A 21,228-nucleotide genomic window follows, 5' to 3' on the forward strand; every position below is an offset into this window, starting at 1 on the left:
TATGTGACATCACAGTCATGTTACATCAAAGTTTTGTCTTTAATTTTTAGCCCACCATCATCAGATGGTGGGCTATTCAAATCGCCCTGCGTCCGTGGTCCGTCGTCCGTCCGTCCGGCCGTCCGTCCCTCCGTCCCTCCGTCCGTAAACAATTCTTGTTATCGCTATTTCTCAGAAAGTACTGAAGGGATCTTTCTCAAATTTCATATTTAGGTTCCCCTTGGTGCCTAGTTATGCATATTGCATTTTGAGACCAATCTGAAAACAACATGGCCGACAGGCAGCCATCTTGGATTTTGACAATTGATGTTTGTTATCGCTATTTCTCAGAAACTAATGACAGGATCTTTCTGAAATTTCATATGTAGGTTCCCCTTGGTGCCTAGTTATGCATATTGCATTTTGAGACCAATCTGAAAACAACATGGCCGACAGGCAGCCATCTTGGATTTTGACAATTGAAGTTTGTTATCGCTATTTCTCAGAAACTAATGACGGGATCTTTCTGAAATTTCATATGTAGGTTCCCCTTGGTGCCTAGTTATGCATATTGCATTTTGAGACCAATCTGAAAACAACATGGCCGACAGGCAGCCATCTTGGATTTTGACAATTGTAGTTTGTTATCGCTATTTCTCAGAAACTAATAAGGGGATCTTTCTGAAATTTCATATGTAGGTCTCCCTCAGTGCCTAGTTATGCATATTGTATTTTGAGACTAATCGAAAAACAACATGGCTGACAGGCAGCCATCTTGGATTTTGACAATTGAAGTTTGTTATCGCTATTTCTGAGAAAGCACTAGAGGGATCTTTCTCAAATTTCATATAAAGGTTCCTCTTGGTGCCTAGTTATGCATATTGCATTTTGAGACCAATTGGAAAACAACATGGCCGACAGGCAGCCATCTTGGATTTTGACAATTGAAGTTTGTTATCACTATTTCTCAGAAACTAATGAAGGGATCTTTCTGAAATTTCATATGTAGGTTCCTCTCAGTGACTAGTTATGCACATTGAATTTTGAGACTAATCGGAAAACAACATGGCCGACAGGCAGCCATCTTGGATTTTGACAATTGAAGTTTGTTATCGCTATTTCTCAGAAACTTATGAAGGGATCTTTCTGAAATTTCATATGTAGGTTTCCCTCGGTGCCTAGTTATGCATATTGCATTTTGAGACTATTCGGAAAACAACATGGCCGACAGGCAGTCATCTTGGATTTTGACAATTGAAGTTTGTTATCGCTATTTCTCAGAAAGTACTGAAGGGATCTTTCTCAAATTTCATATGTAGGTTTCCCTCAGTGCGTAGTTATGCATATTGCATTTTGAGACCAATCGAAAAACAACATGGCCAACAGGCAGCCATCTTGGATTTTGACAATTGAAGATTGTTATCGCTCTTTATCAGAAATTGCTGAAAGGATCTTTCTGAATTTCATTTGCAGGTTGCCCTCTGTGTCTAGTTATGCATATTGGATTTTGAGACCAGTCAGAAAACAACCTGGCTCACAGGCAGCCATCTTGTATTTTGAAAATTGAAGTTTGTTATCGCTATTGTACAGAAGGTACTGAAGGGATTTTTCTCAAATTTCATATGTAGGTTCCCCTTGGTCCCTGGTATTGCATTTTGGGACCAATCGGAAAACAACATGGCCGACAGACAGCCATTATCGCTAAATCTTAAATTTTATATATAGGTTGCCCTTGTTTGAAAAGTACTAGAGGGCTGTTTCTGAATTTACACAGATTAGTAAGACTTATAGGAAGGGAAAAGTAGAGAAAAGATCAATCTGACATGGAACCTATAAAGATCATTCAATGGTGGGCGCCAAGATCCCTCTGGGATCTCTTGTTTGTTATGAATTATCATTTTGTTTGTAGTGGCTGCCGATGTGCCGAGATGGCCGCCTGTTGGTCGGGATGTTTAACCTTCTGATATATGTTGTTTGTAGTGGCTGCCGTTGTGCCGAGATGGCCGCCTGATGGTCGGGGATGTTTAACCTTCTGATATATGTTGTTTGTAGTGGCTGCCGATGTGCCGAGATGGCCGCCTGATGGTCGGGGAGTTTAACCTTCTGATATATGTTGTTTGTAGTGGCTGCCGTTGTGCCGAGATGGCCGCCTGATGGTCGGGGAGTTTAACCTTCTGATATATGTTGTTTGTAGTGGCTGCCGTTGTGCCGAGATGGCCGCCTGTTTGGTCGGGGAGTTTAACCTTCTGATATATGTTGTTTGTAGTGGCTGCCGTTGTGCCGAGATGGCCGCCTGATGGTCGGGGAGTTTAACCTTCTGATATATGTTGTTTGTAGTGGCTGCCGTTGTGCCGAGATGGCCGCCTGATGGTCGGGGAGTTTAACCTTCTGATATATGTTGTTTGTAGTGGCTGCTGATGTGCCGAGATTGCCGCCTGTTGGTCGGGGAGTTTAACCTTCTGATATATGTTGTTTGTAGTGGCTGCCGTTGTGACGAGATGGCCGCCTGTTGGTCGGGATGTTTAACCTTCTGATATATGTTGTTTGTAGTGGCTGCCGTTGTGACGAGATGGCCGCCTGTTGGTCGGGAAGTTTAACCTTCTGATATATGTTGTTTGTAGTGGCTGCCGTTGTGCCGAGATGGCCGCCTGATGGTCGGGGAGTTTAACCTTCCAGTATCCGTTGACAAATTGCCTCCCTAGCTACTCCATCCTGTTTCCAGATGTAAGCTTAGATATAAATATTTTAATATCTATTGACTAGGCTTTCTCACAGTGTTCATAAAGCAAATTTACTCCTTGATAATACTTTTTAAATCTTAATTGGAAATTTTCTTTATCAACGCATGATGATCGTTATGTTCAATCAAATCTTGTTACATGTAATTACACTGATGACTGAATTTTAGTGAGATATTTATTCATAATTAAAGTATTAGAGTTTTGATGAATTCAAGGTTCACATTAATGAAATTGTATACAGCTGACCTTGACAATGTATATTGGGTAGACCTTCTATACATCCATCTTTGAAATGTATATTTGATAAACATGGCATACAGATGATGTTCGCTTGACAATGTATATTAGGTAGACATTGAATAGAGCTGACCTTGACAATGTATATTAGGTAGACATTGAATAGAGCTGACCTTGGCAAATAAATATTTGGTAGACATGGTATACAGATGACCTTGACAATCTATACTTTGTAAACATGGTATAGAGATGACCCTGACAATGTATATTAGGTAGACATTGAATAGAGCTGACCTTGGCAAATAAATATTTGGTAGACATGGTATACAGATGACCTTGACAATGTATATTAGGTAAACATGGTCTAGAGCTGACCTTGGCAAAGAAATATTTGGTAGACATGGTGTAAAGATGACCTTGACAATGTATATTGCATAAACATGGTGTACAGATGATCTTGACTGTTTACAGACAGCTCTAACTGGGATGAAGTGGGTAGACAATCACAAAGGATTTTTCCAGGTGGCGATACAGTCAACATCCTCTGTCCATACTCAGGTGAGAATATTATATCGGTGTTTGACACTATTACACCATCCTCTGTCCATACACAGGTGAGAATATTATATCGGTGTTTGACACTATTACAACATCCTCTGTCCATACACAGGTGAGAATGTTATATCGGTGTTTGACACTATGACAACATCCTCTGTCCATACACAGGTGAGAATGTTATATCGGTGTTTGACACTATGACAACATCTCCTGTCCATACACAGGTGAGAATGTTATATCGGTGTTTGACACTATGACAACATCCTCTGTCCATACACAGATGAGGATGTTATATCGGTGTTTGACACTATGACAACATCCTCTGTACATATACAGACGAGTAAATATATTTAGTCTTTTGACACTTATAGATACTTCCAAAAATGTGGAAAGGTTATCAAATGTTTCCAAATCAGATATATCTGATATTTTTTGTCTCCTTACTTTCATGTGTAAGTGTATTATGTATGATGGATATTCAGAAATCACAAAAGGAACATCTTTTTCTTACAAAAAAACCCTACAAACTTTTATACTCATTGAAGATTCAGATTGAACCAAAAATCAAAATTAACTTGTGTCTGATGTGATTTCAGGATGACAGGTTGGAGAAATTTCTAGCGCTCTGTCGCCTAGCACAGGATCAGAAACTTCCTCCTCGTAAGAATGAGGCTCAGTTTGAAATGGAGCTGAAGTTTAGCCTGGGAGAGTTACACTTGGCCAAGGGAGAGAATCTAGTCCAATTTCTGCATTTGATACTGGACAAACTGATTCAGCTTATGGTGCGGCCTCCGGTCATGTCTGGACAAACCAGTATGTAAAATCACTTTTCTTGTTATTGAATGAGGATACACAAATGAATTTTCACTGTTTTTTCTCCCGTCTTTCCAATGAATTTTCCAAAACAACAGGAATGTCCGGATGACTTACAGCTATTGTGTTTAGTCCATGTACCGTGTGTAAACTTTCACTTTCAAAATGATAGTGGTCCTTAATGCCAAAGCATATTTTAACCAAATTTGGTCTGAAAACATTAGGGGAGGGCAATCATAATTTGTATAAATCAGGTTGGCTTAACCCTTGGGGACAGGGGCTAGAGTCTGAAAAGGAGAACTTAGCTAAAGTTAATGACTACCTTGTTGTTTGTATCCTGTATAGTGACCATTGGGCAGTCAGTGTTTGAAACTCTGGTACAAATAGTGAAGAAAGTACATGAACTGTTGGAGGAAAAGAATGATCACAATGGTCGGAATTCGTTACTAGCTTCCTACATACACTTCTGCTCATCTCTCCCACATCCAGGCATGGTCCATCAAAGTAAGTATATTTTCTCATATTCAAGTTCTCCATATGATAAATGCTTTATAATGGGTTAATACTGTAACAGAAATACAGAAAAATTAACAAATATCTCTTACAGGTAAAAGTGATTTCACCTGGTTAATGAACAAATTAAATAATGCATGGAATTATCACCACTTTGAAAATAACTTATTAATGTATCAGTGATGATTATTTTATGAGTGAGATGTAATGTGCCAATGAGGACAATTATACATGTACCCATCCATATTCATTATTCTGTGTGTGAAAGAAAATGTGTGTGTGGATCTTTGTGATGTAAAAAACTCTCAGACTGGAAAAATCAAAAATAAAAATTATAAAAAAAATAATGCATAAAATTAATTGATTTGTTTAAAATGTAATGGAAAGCTTCTTTGAACAGTTTGCAAAATTCATCAGAAAGATTTGTTTACATAATTTGTTAGCTCACCTGCCTGAAGGGCAAAAGTCAGTTGTTTTTTGCTTTTTTGTGGTGTGATGTTCGCCCAGCGTCTATCTATCATTCATCATCCGTTTGTCATCTGTTGTTCTGCCATCATCAACTTTTACCTTTAAAGGACTTCTTCTCAAATACCAAAAGACCTAGAATCAAGATATTTTCCTGGTAGGTTACTGGGATGAATCCCAACACAGTTTTAAAAAAGAAACTAATTAGTCCGTATTCAAGGTCATGGATGTCAGCTTTGTTTAAACACTTTAAACTACTTCTTCTGACAAACTTAATGGCCTAGAATCAAGATATATGGCTTGGATGTCCTGGGGTGACACCTGACAAAGTTGGGAAAAGCAATGACCTTGACCCATACCCAATGTTACATGAGTCAGCTTTGTTAAAAAACTCAAATAACTTCTTTTGATTAACTGAATTCAAAGAGTTAGTTAAAGAAGGAAGAATTAGGACTAAATTTACTTGACTGTTTGGACAAATATCTGGATTGTGGTTTAGACAGCGTCCACTGTATTATGTATTGAACATGAACTTGTGTATCATTTTAAGCCATATTACTGATCCTGTTACACTATTTAATGTATGGAAGCTTAACTTGAGAATTGTTTTCAGCAACATTACCAAACCTGAATTCATCCTCTGGTTACAACACTCTGGGGCGACCCTCGTCACTGCCAGTATCTAAGCAGCCCTATCAGAGAAGTAACAGCAACCCTGACCTAGCTGGTAGTACCCCCACTAGTCCAGATAATGAGGTTCAAGGCATAGTTGGTAAGTTCTTGTTAGGATTTTTGTTTAAAAAATGATTGCATAAAGTTTTTTTTGGAGTAACACTTATGTTAAAGAGCTCCAACTAATAAAAAGATCATCAAAGGATTATCTAATCATTTTTTTTTTATTATTTATCTCTAGTGAAATATACCCTGGAGCATTTTACATTGACTGTACCAGTCAGAAATTGATTATGACAGCATAATGTGAACAATGACATTAAGTTGTAAAATAAAAATGGCACTACAAATTGCATGGCAGCCACTGTTTGATTTTGGCCTTCAAACTTATGACTTTAAAACCTGTCAAAATGCAAGTTATGCAATAAAATCTGTCTTGAATTTGTTTTCATTTATAAGAGATTGTATGGAACTCCTCTCAATGTTTGAAAGTAATGAAGGCTCACAAAAATGAAAGCTTAATTCAAGACTCATTTCATATTAATCTCATGTTATGAAATCTCAATAAAAATCCTATGTAAATATGAAAAGTGTTTGTCATTCAGAAGCTGATCGTCTTAAACTATCCACCAAATGTAACTGTGTACGTACATGTATCAGATCAATAATTTATAGATCTGCTAATATAAGCCAGGTGATAGGTACAATTAAGAGAAAGTCATTTTTACTTTTGAAGGAAATCAAAATTGACATCTTGTTCCACTTTAGGCAAAGATGAATTTTATTGAATTTTTAGTCAGAGATCAAAGATCAAGGCTAAAAGTCACTTTGGGACATCTGAAAAAATTAGTTCTGTTTAGATTATGACACCTGATTAACCAAATGATGATCCTAGATGTCTTAGACTGACACATGGTTAATCACATGATGATCCTAGATGTCTTAGACTGACACATAGTTAATCACATGATGATCCTAGATGTCTTAGACTGACACATGGTTAATCACATGATGATCCTAGATGTCTTAGACTGACACATGGTTAATCACATGATGATCCTATATGTATTAGACTAACACATGGTTAATCACATGATGGTCCTAGATGTCTTAGACTGACACATGGTTAATCACATGATGATCCTATATGTATTAGACTAACACATGGTTAATCACATGATGATCCTATATGTCTTAGACTGACACATGGTTAATCACATGATGATCCAATATGTCTTAGACTGACACATGGTTAATCACATGATGATCCTAGATGTCTTAGACTGACACATGGTTAATCACATGATGATCCTATATGTATTAGACTAACACATGGTTAATCACATGATGATCCTATATGTCTTAGACTGACACATGGTTAATCACATGATGATCCAATATGTCTTAGACTGACACATGGTTAATCACATGATGATCCTAGATGTCTTAGACTGACACATGGTTAATCACATGATGATCCTATATGTATTAGACTAACACATGGTTAATCACATGATGATCCTAGATGTCTTAGACTGACACATTATTAACCACATAATGATCCTAGATGTCTTAGACTGACACATGGTTAATCATATGATGATCCTAGATGTCTTAGACTGACACATGGTTAATCACATAATGATCCTAGATGTATTAGACTGACACATAGTTAATCACATAATGATCCAATATGTCTTAGACTAACACATGGTTAATCACATGATGATCCTATATGTATTAGACTAACTCATTATTAACCACATAATGATCCTATATGTATTAGACTAACACATGGTTAATCACATGATGATCCTAGATGTCTTTGACTGACACATAGTTAATCACATGATGATCCTAGATGTCTTAGACTGACACATAGTTAATCACATGATGATCCTAGATGTCTTAGACTGACACATAGTTAATCACATGATGATCCTAGATGTCTTAGACTGACACATAGTTAATCACATGATGATCCTAGATGTCTTAGACTGACACATTATTAACCACATAATGATCCTATGTGTTTTGGACACAGGTGGCCGTTACCTGGACAGGACCGGCAGTATGAGAGGTGACGACATGATGTCTCAGCTCTTCCCTAAGATGAGGGGAAAGAAGGTAAATAGCTACTAAAGTTCAGCCTTACTAAATGTTTCTGTAAGCCATGCTTGGTAGTTATTAGAGATGGTATTGATAAGTGTGGAGTGATGACAAGTAAGTTTATTGTCAGTACATCTGTCAGTACTTATCTATCCAGTAGGCCAAAACTTCTGAAACTTGGTATAGTGTTACAATGTATTCTGTGATGTGCAAATTGCAATGGGGTTTTAGAAATTTACTAAGGTCAAGCTAGGTTAACGTTGCTGTAACTAAAAAAAAATGTATGAATATTAAACCAAGAGTATGCTGTCATAAATACATCATCTAAGACCCTAACACAGGGCCAATCTTTTGAAATTTCACTTGGAAATTTCAAAATACAGTGTTCTATTTTTTATTGACTTGAGTGGTGGGAGTTTATTGATGTGAGTTCTCACTCACTCTGCTTTTATTTTGTAAACAGTCCGTAAATATGTATTTTTCAGACAGTACATGAAGAGCTAATTCTCCAATGGTTGGTACTTAGTGGCCCTACTCGTGAAGTTGCGCTGGCTCACTCCTGGTTCTTCTTTGAGCTCATTGTAAGTATCACACTTCTTTTATATTCATCATCAGATGATGGGCTATTTAAATCACTCTTCATCCATGGTCTGTCATCCATCTGTTGTCCGTCTTTCGTCCGTCTGTCTTCCATCCCTGAACAATCCTAGTTATCACAATTTCTTTAAAACTAGAGAAAGGATTTTTCTCCCAACTTACATAAATTATGTAGATTCCTATTGGTCCCTAGTTTTGCCCATTTGATTTTTTGTCTGATAAAAAAAAAAACAAGGAAAACGGCTTCCTGGCAGCCATCTTTGGTTTTGACAGTCAAAGTTTGTTATCACAATATCTTAAGAGGTAATGGAAGGATATTTCTCAAACATCATAATTATGTAGGTTCTCCTTGGTCTCTATTTTTGCCCATTTATTTTTGAGTCTGAATGAGGGGGGGGGGGGGGGGATTGCAAACTGACAGTCATCTTTGATTTTGATATTTGGTTTTCATTATCCCTTTGTCTTGAGAAGTACTTCAAAGGATATTTCTAAAACTTGATGATTAGGTTCCCTTACTCCCTCATTTTGCCGATTCAATTTTAAGATTGATGGGGAAAACAAAATAGCCAACAGGCAGCCATCTTGGAGTTTGACAGTTAATGTATGATAATACCTCTAAAAAGATTGTATTTCAGGGAGGCAAGGACAAGGTCACTGTTAATTCATATAAAATCTTTGTCAATGCTCTACTTGTGACTTTATTTTTAAGCAGATTTCTATAAAACTTCATAAAAAGGAATTAAAGTCAAATGAGAGACAATCTGGTAAGTCAGCAAGGAATGAAGTCTAATTGGAGGCAATCAGGTTGACTGCAAGGAATGCAAGTCTAATGGGAAGCAATCCAACAGTAGCAAGAAATTAAAGCCTAATGAGAGGCAATCGGTAGGCAGCATGGAATGGAAGCCTAATGGGAGGCAATCTAATAGGCAGCAAGGACTAGAGTATAAGTGATAAATAGGTATTTTTGTTTTTGAGTCCTGTCCTAATTAAGTTATCAAATAGCTAAACAAAAAAAGGGTATCAAATTATTATTATAAATATTGAAATAATAAGTATTTTAAATGTTTTATTTAGATAAAAAGTATAGCTGAACACTTGGCTAAGACTGACAGACTTAGTGCTCCACGACAGATGAGATTCCCAGACCACTTCATTGAGGACATCAACACTCTCATCAGCACCTTCATCCGTGACATCCTGGAAAGATACATAAAGGTATACACTTTATAACTGTTTAACTTGACTCTGTCTAATTAGGATCCCTATCTACTTCGGCTTTGATAATTTGGTCTTACGATTCCATCATAAACTTGACCCCCTGTAATCTTAAATAAGTGTTTTCCCAACTCGGCTATACATTCTTCAAAGTAAAGATACCTCTTGTAAGGTTCCCACAAACAATTTTTACCTGTTTCTAATTCCCTGTTTGATGTAATGAATCATCTGTCATAAACAATTGACAATATCAGCTTCTTCATAATAACCAATTGGCCTATGGACATGATATTGGACCAGTAGCATGCTGAGATGAAGGACTACCAATTTTATTTAAACAACTGGTGTACTTTTAAGCACACAAGTCATGTATTAATCTATTAACATCTTTAAATGACTTCTCAATAACCAGTCTGCCCAGGCTCCTATGATATTCTTTGCAACATTGTCCTGCTTGGATTTACCTTCAAGGTGACAGGTGTCAAATGTGATAGATTCATAATTTCAAAATAAATATCATCAATTATCAGTATTTATTTCGGAACTCAAGTGACATTCAGATTTAGAGGCCTCTTGTATAACTAGTGTTGGGATGTTTCTCGATTTTAATCTATCATTGATTACTTTATATGCCGCCAGCGACTATCGATTATGAAAGCAAATAATCGATTATAGCAGGGGAGCTAACTCGTATGAGTTTAAAACTTGCTGTACTGAATCCATATATAGAAAAATATAGAAGAAATCGCCCAAAATGTACACGGGAATCTCGCATTTCTAAACATATCTCGGAGGTGTGAGCAGCGTCAAGAAAACATTTGGAGTACGTTTTGTCTGTGCTGTATTTAAATGAAAAATAACGAGGGAATCCGAAGGTACATCCTGTTTCAGTAATGGACGCCACGGCAGTGGAGCACGCCGACAAACAAACTATTTATCCATATCCGGGAGGGAAAGCCCGATCCTGGGTATGGGAACACTTTGGGTTTTACAAAATCAAGGAAGGTGGGCCAAGTAAAGCAAATTTGGATATGACAAAAGCAGTTTGCAAAATCTGTAGACGAATATATGCCAATAAAGGCAAGTGCGCAGAAATCACTGGGAATTCCACTTTCGTTTTGAATAAAACTTTTTATACTGTTGTCTGATCTGTTTTACGATTGCTGAAATGTTACTCATAAATGATTTTGAAAAATCCCGAAGTTAGATTAGCGTTCTTGCTTGTTGATAGATCTATGTTAATTTGCTAGTTTTGGACCTCCGTTTTGTAACATTAGCCATAGCCTTCGGTACAGTAACAGTAACGTTACCGACTTTATTACTAGAGAGGTAAAATGTCCATCAGGCTACAAATAAACCTTGATCTTGAAAAATTGTTTGTTTATGTTCTTGCTTGTTCTGATGTTAATTTTATTTTCTATTAATAAAAACAAAGACTAAAACATCTTTGTGCTTGAATATTAATTTTATTGATAACTAATTAACAGTGTCTCAATATTTTCTTTTAACATAGATATCAAATTTATAGTACCACATGTAACACAAATGTAAAATGCATACTCAGTAGACAATGGACAAGAAGAAAACATGTAAAACCAATTAAAAACAAGGAAACATAAATTAACAGAGCCATGCTGATGAATTAAATCCATGATACAATAGTAACAATACTGTTTCATCCCAGGACTTATCATTTGTGATGCTAGAAACAAAAAAATAGGTCAATTAAGAAAAAGGTTAAGCAACCGATTATATAATCGATAATTAGTAAGTTGTGTTCAACCGATTATCGATTATGATTTCCCCAACCGATTCCCAACACTATCTATAACTCTTCTGGGTGAGTGGTAACATTCACCTTTCCGTGTGTTTTTGTACATTTTATCTCATGAACTCCTTGCTAGATTTAGTTCATTATTCATGCCATAACTTTACACCATCAACATTTACTCCTGATTAGATTGCAATATTATGGAATAAATAGTGTCAGTCATTTTATTTCTGTATTTTGAAAATTTTGGCATATTCTTAGGAATTTGCATTATGATGCAATGTTACAATACATTGTCTTAAATGAAAATGCTGTCAGAGATAACCTCCATTAAAATGCAAATGTTGATGATTGACAGGATCCACCACTGATCAGAAGCCTCAACACAAGTTTGGCCTTCTTCTTACATGACTTGATATCCTACATGGATAGAGGCTATGTGTTCCAGCTGATACGCCAGTATTGCAAAACAGTAAGTTTTATATACTCAGGTAAGCTCATACGGCAGTTCTACTGAAAACTAAGACTTAGTATTCTCAAGTAAGCTCACACGTATGCTAGTACTGCAGATCAGTAAGTATATAAATCTCACTGGGACTATTGAATTTCCTATAATTGTACAAGATATATAATCTTACTGGGACTATTGAATTTCCTATAACTATATATATAATATGTAATCTTACTGGAACTATTGAATCTCCTATAACTATACATTGATACAATATATAATCTTACTGGGACTATTGAATTTCCTATAACTATACATACAATATATAATCTTACTGGGACTATTGAATCTCCTATAACTATATATACAATATATAATCTTACTGGGACTATTGAATTTCCTATAACTATACATACAATATATAATCTTACTGGGACTATTGAATCTCCTATAACTATATATACAATATATAATCTTACTGGGACTATTGAATTTCCTATAACTATATATACAATATATAATCTTACTGGGACTATTGAATTTCCTATAACTATATATACATTATATAATCTTACTGGGACTATTGAATCTCCTATAACTATATATACAATATATAATCTTACTGGGACTATTGAATTTCCTATAACTATATATACATTATATAATCTTACTGGGACTATTGAATCTCCTATAACTATATTTACAATATATAATCTTACTGGGACTATTGAATTTCCTATAACTATATATACAATATATAATCTCACTGGGACTATTGAATCTCCTATAATTGTTTATATGATATATAATCTCACTGGGACTACTGAATTATACAGTTATAAGGGATGTTATAGTAATAAGTCTCATTCTATTGTATGACAGGTTTCCGACCGTCTACGTACCTTGGCCGACAGTACAACTCTCATGTTGTTGAGACTTGACTTTATTCGTATTGTCTGTAGTCATGAGCATTTCTTTCCCTTGAATCTGCCATTTGCTACACCTCTGACCCCATCGGGGAACTCATCAAGTCCCACTCCCAGCATCTCTAGTATCACTTCAGCCACCTCCTACACATCTACAAGTACTCTGACAGACAAGGGGCGCTTCTACGAGCTCACACTGGAGTTCCGACAGCAACATTTCCTAGTAGGCCTCATGTTATCCGACCTGGCTGTGGCTTTAGAGACGTTGTAAGTTTAAGACATTTTATATTGACAAAAGGCTGCTGATACTTGCAATAAGTAAAATCTGCATTATGTTATGCAGCAACTTTAAATGAATGAAGTTAAATCTACCTTTTTTCAAAATTCATTTTGACATACACGATGGCAACAATTTACCAAGTAACTTATTAGATTATATAATTTCTATATATCATATATTGTCTTAAAAAAGTAGATAACCCTGTCATTCATTTGTCTATCAATTGGTTCTTTTTGCCACAATAACTTATTCATTTGAGTGTAATTTTCCCCCACAGTAATCCTGCCGTCCATCAGCGTGCCATTAACATGGTGTGTAACATGTTATATAACCATGACCTTGATGTGCGCTACACAGACCCAGAAATGAAGAGTAGACTAGCAGCACTGTACATGCCCTTAATTGGCATTGTAATTGACGCCCTCTCACAGCTGTATGATCCGAGGGTTGAAGGCCGGTACAGGAATTCAGGAAATTTTGATGATGATGAAGGAGACAAGATCAGCCATCGAGTTGCCATGGCAATAGCTGGTGGGGAGGGTGTGTTTGGAGGCAGAGTCTCAGAAACTCCACATTCTAGCAACAACAAGGTTTGTTTTATGCATAAACCATCTTCACATTTATATCTATGTAATAACACAAATTTATCATGCACTGAAATTGCTTATGACCTTTCTCAGGTCAATTTTCATCTTCAGTTGATTTAGTTTATCAATCAGTGTTCCATAAGGTTTTCTTATTTACTTGTTTATCTGTAAATTTACCCCTAGATGTTCACCTCTGATTAACTTTATAAACATATCAAATTACTTATCTCATTCTCTGAATTAACACCGAGATGTTCCCCTCTAATTAACTTTAGTTAACAGATATACTTACTTGTTTATCTGTGAATTTACACCGAGGTGTTCCCCTCTATTTAACTAATCAGATATATTTACTTGTTTATTTACCCCTAGATTTTCATGTTTATTTAACAGACAAAGAAGTGTCCCCTGAGTGCAGAGTGTACCCGTAACCTGCTGATCTGTTTTATGTGGGTGCTGAAGAATGCAGACCAAACAGTACTGAGGCAGTGGTGGACAGATCTGAACATAGGCGTCCTCAGCCAGCTGCTTGAGGTCGTCTACTTCGCCATCTCGAACTTTGAGTACAAGGTTTGTTTCTTACATAAGCAACATTATAATTTTGTTTTAGCTAGATGCATATTTTTACTATAATTATTATTTTTTCAATTAGTGCACTTATTTTTTTCTGTAAAGATCATTGTTCTTTCAATTTGATTTATATACAGACATATATATAAACTGGTGAAATCATTGATGTACATGAATATATGTACTAAACATCATTTATAGCAATTTGTGAAATATTGATATGTAATTAACAAAAAGAAAATCTGACTTGATGCAGAGTTAGTAATAAGTAATCTTGTGATAGTTTATATTTATTGTTGGCGTTTGTTCATTATATCTTTTTAGTAATGAATAACAAGTTTTGTCATTTCAGGCATATACACATGTCTGAGCATGCTCCTTTCTGACATACTAACATTCTCTGACATATTGTCACATTTACAAATTAACAGTAGTAATGATAAAGTAAGTTAACTTACTGCATAACATATAACTGATGTGTTGTGGCAAAAAAATAGTAATTTTATAGAAAGATCTATGGTCTAGTACCAAAACAATTCAGAATTTGGAATGAAATTTCAGTGATTTTAAATGAACACATAAATAACTAGTTTCCCTTACAATACTCATGTGACTGTTATCCAAGTAAATCTGTTGTCTGCATGAGTTGTAGTAGAATGATGTTGTTTGTGGGTGATGTGGTCCTGTTATTCTATACCTTCTCCCTATCTTCCAGTACTAACTTATAACCCTCATGTTTGCTTTCCTTTAACTTTGAAAGCACATTAATTTTGGAATGTTGTTGTTCCCTTCACTACGTGAGGATATTATGCTTTTATCCTGTCTGGTGGACCGTCTCATTATTTGTTGTCGATCTAGCTAGCAGCTGTAATTCTGGATTTTAATGAAACTTCTTGGGTGTGTATGGCGTGATCAAATAGATAAGAAAAAATGCACCATCAGTAAAAATTGTAAGATGACTGTCTAAAGGGAAGATCACTGTCTAAAGGGACATTCATTGTAATCACCATTACAATTGTCATGTACTTGACAAACATATTGAGGATGTGTCAGAAGATTTTAGATACATGCACTTTACATCACAGCCGGTGCATTAATCAACAGACATTTTTGATGTATTATTTAAATTGCCTTACTGCTGTAACGAAAAAATATTGTTTATGGACTTATGGGTTGAAGGTAACTCCATAACTCAAGCATGAGGAGGGTAAACATGTTTCCTGATGCAGCCTAATGTCTACAATTGAGTTAAAAACACCTTACCTGGTATCTCATGGAATCGGACTTCAACATTTAGTTAAAAACACCTTACCTGGTATCTCATGGAATCAGACTCTACATTTAGTTAAAAACACCTTACCTGGTATCTCATGGAATCGGACTTCTACATTCAGTTAAAATCACATGATCTGATGAACCCAAACTTCTACATTTAGTAAAAAACACTATATCTGTTGGAGACAGACTTCTACACATAGTAAAAAACACTATCTGATTGGGATGGATTTCTACATTTATCAAAAAACACAACATTGATGGAGTTGGGCTTCAACATTTAGAAAAAAAAACATGTTATCCGATGGAGACAAACAAACCTGAAACATTTTAGGCCACCTCAGACAAAGATCTCATTCGTCAAGTGACCTATTGCAATCACGTTTCATCTGTTGTTGGGGTTTGTCCATCTTAAAAATGTACATGTTTGACTTCTCATCAATAACCAACAGGCCTAGGGTCATATTTGTCCAGTTGTATACTGGTATGAAGGGTTACAGAGTTTGTTCAAAGGAATGACCTTGACCTTCTTTCAAGGTGACAGGGGTGGAATGTGTTAAAATCTTTAATTTGCTTCTTCTAAATAATCAGGATGCTTAATTAGGATCATGGTATTATGCCAGTGGCTTGCTGGAATGAAGGACTACAATGCTAGTTCCAATAAATGACCTAAACCTACATATAATGTCAAGGTCAAATGCTCCAAATGTGTTAAGATATTTAAATGTCTTCTCAATAATTAAGAGCCCCAGGGTCATTATATTGGCCATGCTGGGATGAAGGGCTACCAAGATTATTCAAATGAGCAAACCTTGATCTACTTACAGGGGTGATATGTGTTAAATCTTGGTATAGATATCAGAACCCACAGGTCTCATGTTGGAATACCTGGTATCCTTCAAACTACTGTTCTGGTTTCACAAGCTTTAGCAAGCAGGTTGAGTCTATGTCCGAATGATGGCGACATGAAATCTTGTTGAGGACACAGCAGGAGTTTCGATACTCTAACCCTGACCCTGTGTAGGGTTACTGCAGGACACCATATATCACTACAGGGAATAACAGAATCTTACATAATAATCGGCCTTAACCGTGGACAGGGATATGTCAACCAAAGTGTAAGAGTTTGTTTGGTCCACACGAGGCTTTCAGAGTGTTGGCCAGGCAAACTCTTACACGAGAGTTGAGATATCCTTGTCCAAAGTACAGGCCCACGTTTGATCATTTTTCTCACAAGTAAAACAAGTTACAAATTCTAAGGTGTTGTGAAACCTTTTCATCAAATCGTCATCAATGTTCCATGGAATGTTGATGTGCGGCAAAATTGATGAAATTATCAATTTGTGACATGGTTACACAACATAAAATGATGACGTTACGCTATTGTAAGTGGTGTCATAGCCCGTGCCAGCAGTCTTTCCTTACCATGTGTGAGACCAATTTATCCCATCTCTAGCAACCATGGAGTCACCCTGTGAAGTATGTGAGACAGGAAATCTGGTGGAGGACACAGCAGGAGTTTGGATATATATTAAAATCGCTTGATAGACATGAAATTTGGTTGAGGATACTGTAGGAGTATGTATCAGAATTGCTTGAGGGACATGAAATCTTGTTGAGGACAGAATCGCTTGAGGGACATGAAATCTTATTGAGGACAGAATCGCTTGAGGGACATGAAATCTTGTTGAGGACACTGTAGGAGTTCGGATATGTATCAGAATTGCTTTAGGGACACCAGGAGTTGCGATATAAGCTTTGCTGTTCAGGATCTCTACAATGAATCACGTTCATAAACCACATGATCAAAGGATCCTACAAAAACTGAGTATTCAAATAATATATATTATTCTACTGTTACAGTAACAAACACAATGGCCAGTAATACCAATATCAATTATTGTTATACATTACAACAGAAAAAGCAAGTGAGGATTTACTCAGTAAACTCAGCTAAGGTAAGGGACATTTGTCTGTCACCATTGTACTACTCGGGTAAGATAAGGAGATAAGGGACAGGTATGTCTGTCACCATCATACAACTCGTTAAGGTATGGGACAGGTATGTCTTTCATCATCATACCACTCGTTAAGATAAAGGACAGGTAAGTCTGTCAACATCGTACCACTCTGGTAAGGTATAGGACAGGGACATCTGTTACCATCGTACCTCTCGGGTAAGGTATGGGACAGGGACATCTGTTACCATCGTACCTCTTGGGTAAGGTATGGGACAGGGACATCTGTTACCATCGTACCTCTCGGGTAAGGTATGGGACAGGGACATCTGTTACCATCGTACCTCTTGGGTAAGGTATAGGACAGGGACATCTGTTACCATCGTACCTCTCGGGTAAGGTATGGGACAGGGACATCTGTTACCATCGTACCTCTTGGGTAAGGTATGGGACAGGGACATCTGTTACCATCGTACCTCTCAGGTAAGGTATGGGACAGGCAAGTCTGTCACCATCGTACCTCTCGGGTAAGGTATGGGACAGGGACATCTGTTACCATCGTACCTCTCGGGTAAGGTATGGGACAGGGACATATGTCACCATTGTACCTCTCAGGTAAGTCATGGGACAGGGACATCTGTTACCATCGTACCTCTCGGGTAAGGTATGGGACAGGGACATCTGTTACCATCATACGACTGACTGAGGTAAGGGACATCTGTTACCATCGTACCTCTCGGGTAAGTCATGGGACAGGGACATCTGTTACCAGCATACGACTGACTGAGGTAAGGGACATCTGTTACCATCGTACCTCTCGGGTAAGTCATGGGACAGGGACATCTGTTACCAGCATACGACTGACTGAGGTAAGGGACATCTGTCGGAGCTTTACTGTCATATTAATCGGTGATACATAGATATATGTTTTTGTTTGCTGCTCACTCAGATTGGTCGGAGGATTTGTGTGACTTGCATTGTGGAAGTGCTTTCCCTGTTTTCCTCATTCATTAACTTTACCAAATATCCGCATCAGGTGCTGGGGGCTTACATCTCACCACAAAAGATTACGGAAATTCACTCAATTTGATTTTGTCCTTTGTTTATTTTCCCCGGCATAGTTTGGTATATCAAATCATTATAGATATTCCATATTGTAGGTAGTAGCAGAATGATGTGTATTATTATATAATTCAATTAGAAAGTTATTCACATCATGGGTCCAATACAATCATCTGTCATTTCCACAGAATCATAAACGTTTACATCCATTAATATTAAAATATAAGTTGTTTTCAGTGGAACTATGTCATATTCTGTAATGATATTGAACATACATATTAAATAAAATAGAATAATTTACAACTGAGTGCAGCATCTGAACTGGCATGACCTAGTGGTAACAGAACTAATCCTTTAGCTGTAACAACACTGTGCATGTCCATGCACCATGCCAATGGATTTTATGAAGGTTTTCTTATAAATGGTAGTCGTCTCTTAATTTTAAAATTTTGGTTTTAATTTTTAAAAAAGCATTGTAAAATAAATTCACGTTCAAATTTCATAGAACAAAATCGGATACCAATAAACTGATGAGGTTTATCTAATTGTCATTTATAGCTTTTATCAAGTTATTGTTCTTATTCAGATATCTGTACATGCATATTTTATTACTTATCATAATAAATGTATCCACATTTTAATGCATAACATTACTGTATATATTATATATATATATATAAATATATTTATCCCATAACTACACCTGGTAGACATGTGATTAACTTCGTACAACAGTGTTATTATTAAATTACAACTTTCAGTGTCTCCAGTTGGTCTTTTCTGACCACCAAAGTCTGTCGATAAAAAACATCACCATGGCCATGTTATTTTATTTGTCGACAGTCTATCAACATTGGGGATACATTATAGTATTGGGTGAAATAGTTGTTGTCAAGAAAGAATAATCTGGGGTTTGAGTGGTATGAAATAAAATCTGATGAGGGCAAAATATGCACAGAAGTGACATATATCACATTGACGATGAAACTAAAATTGAACATGTTGGTTGGTTGGAGTTCACTGTCAATTATGCAGGCATATATATATATTATATTGTCGCCGATAGAACAAAACTATCATTCACTTACCTTCATTGCAAATTTATACCCCAAACACAATAGCATAAAAATAAAATTCATTTTTGAACATTTGTCTCATGTCAGTAAACTGAAAAATAGATATCATGTTTTACACACTGACTCCTGGAAATACTCACAATTTTATGATATCTGGACACGAAATGTGCTGAGTAGCAATGTGTATTTGTTGCTGAATTTTGTTGTCCTCTGGCCATTGTATCAGTTCAACCATCATGTTGAGACACCAGAAATCATGTGTGTCAACAACAACACAAGAGATATGGCATTAAGTCACCACTCCAGCTTGGTTTATCAACAATCTGTTGAAGCACTATTGTCTTTTGGTGTATTGAATGGACAAATCTTTGGGTAAACTTTCAACATCGCCATAAAAAATAATAGAATGCCTACCTCCCAGAAAGTACAGATAATTGAATCTGACAATGATTAGTCAAATTATTCAGTTGTGGCAGTCAACCTTAGGGTGGCGTCATCATGGTGACATTGTGCTGAGTGATCGATTTAAACAAGTTTTCTATTAATAATACACATAATCACTGTGAATGTTATATAAGTATTTCATGTTGTAAAATTACATCATTTACAAATATATTACAATAAACATTAATCATTCATCTTAAATAGATATTTAGTCAGATATTGATGTGGCTCACAGGCTTTAGAGGACACACTGGCTGGGATAAGTTGAATTCTGTACATTTATTTTGTAGGTGTATAAGTTATGGGATAATCATGTTCCCCAACGAGTGACGGTTGTTTATCATGTTTATCTAACTCTAGTTAAAAAATTTCAAATTTAGAAAAGACACTAAAGCTTTAATTTCTAAATTTGAGAATTAACTAAAGAGAGTTACATGAGCATGACAAACAAGCGTCACATCATTGGGGAACCGACATGTATATATATATATAAATATCATAACAGTAGGCAAATTTGATTTTGATAACATTTTAGGCCTTTTAAATGTTTTAAGGCCAAAAAACATTAGCAAAATTTAATATACCTGCTGTATTGATCTATTTTATCATTTAGCCAATGCACATAGTACAGATATTAATATATACAATGTAGTATGTTGATTATAAAATATGAATACAAATCTTGACAGTTTCTATTGTTAGTATATTAAGTAAGTAGAATCTAAATTTGCCCCAACAACATAAATATGCTGTCTGTATATTTATACAAATGTTACCCTGATAGTTCCAACCACATACTAAAGATATCTGTTTAAAAAAAAAAATTACAAATTGTCAGGATAAGGAAACTATGTATAGGTGTGTGTATACCACATAGATAATCATTACATACATATGTACAATGCATGGTAATATAAATACACAGCAGT

At 36.1% G+C, this 21,228-nt stretch overlaps 1 protein-coding gene across 1 annotated transcript in view; it reads left to right on the forward strand.

The window, feature by feature from the left end:
• The window catches only part of LOC117326412 (dedicator of cytokinesis protein 7-like), a 79,073-nt gene that overhangs the window by 26,461 nt on the left and 31,384 nt on the right, over positions 1-21,228 (forward strand). The window contains 13 exon segments of the mRNA XM_033883160.1: positions 2,601-2,675; positions 2,677-2,703; positions 3,429-3,515; positions 4,112-4,328; positions 4,674-4,832; positions 5,920-6,078; positions 8,023-8,105; positions 8,573-8,668; positions 9,759-9,899; positions 12,029-12,142; positions 13,004-13,314; positions 13,605-13,917; positions 14,308-14,484. Coding sequence (XP_033739051.1) covers positions 2,601-2,675; positions 2,677-2,703; positions 3,429-3,515; positions 4,112-4,328; positions 4,674-4,832; positions 5,920-6,078; positions 8,023-8,105; positions 8,573-8,668; positions 9,759-9,899; positions 12,029-12,142; positions 13,004-13,314; positions 13,605-13,917; positions 14,308-14,484 — 1,959 coding nt within the window.

The sequence above is a fragment of the Pecten maximus genome, chromosome 4 (assembly GCF_902652985.1).
Source record: "Pecten maximus chromosome 4, xPecMax1.1, whole genome shotgun sequence".
Classification (NCBI taxonomy): Eukaryota; Metazoa; Mollusca; class Bivalvia; order Pectinida; family Pectinidae; genus Pecten; species Pecten maximus.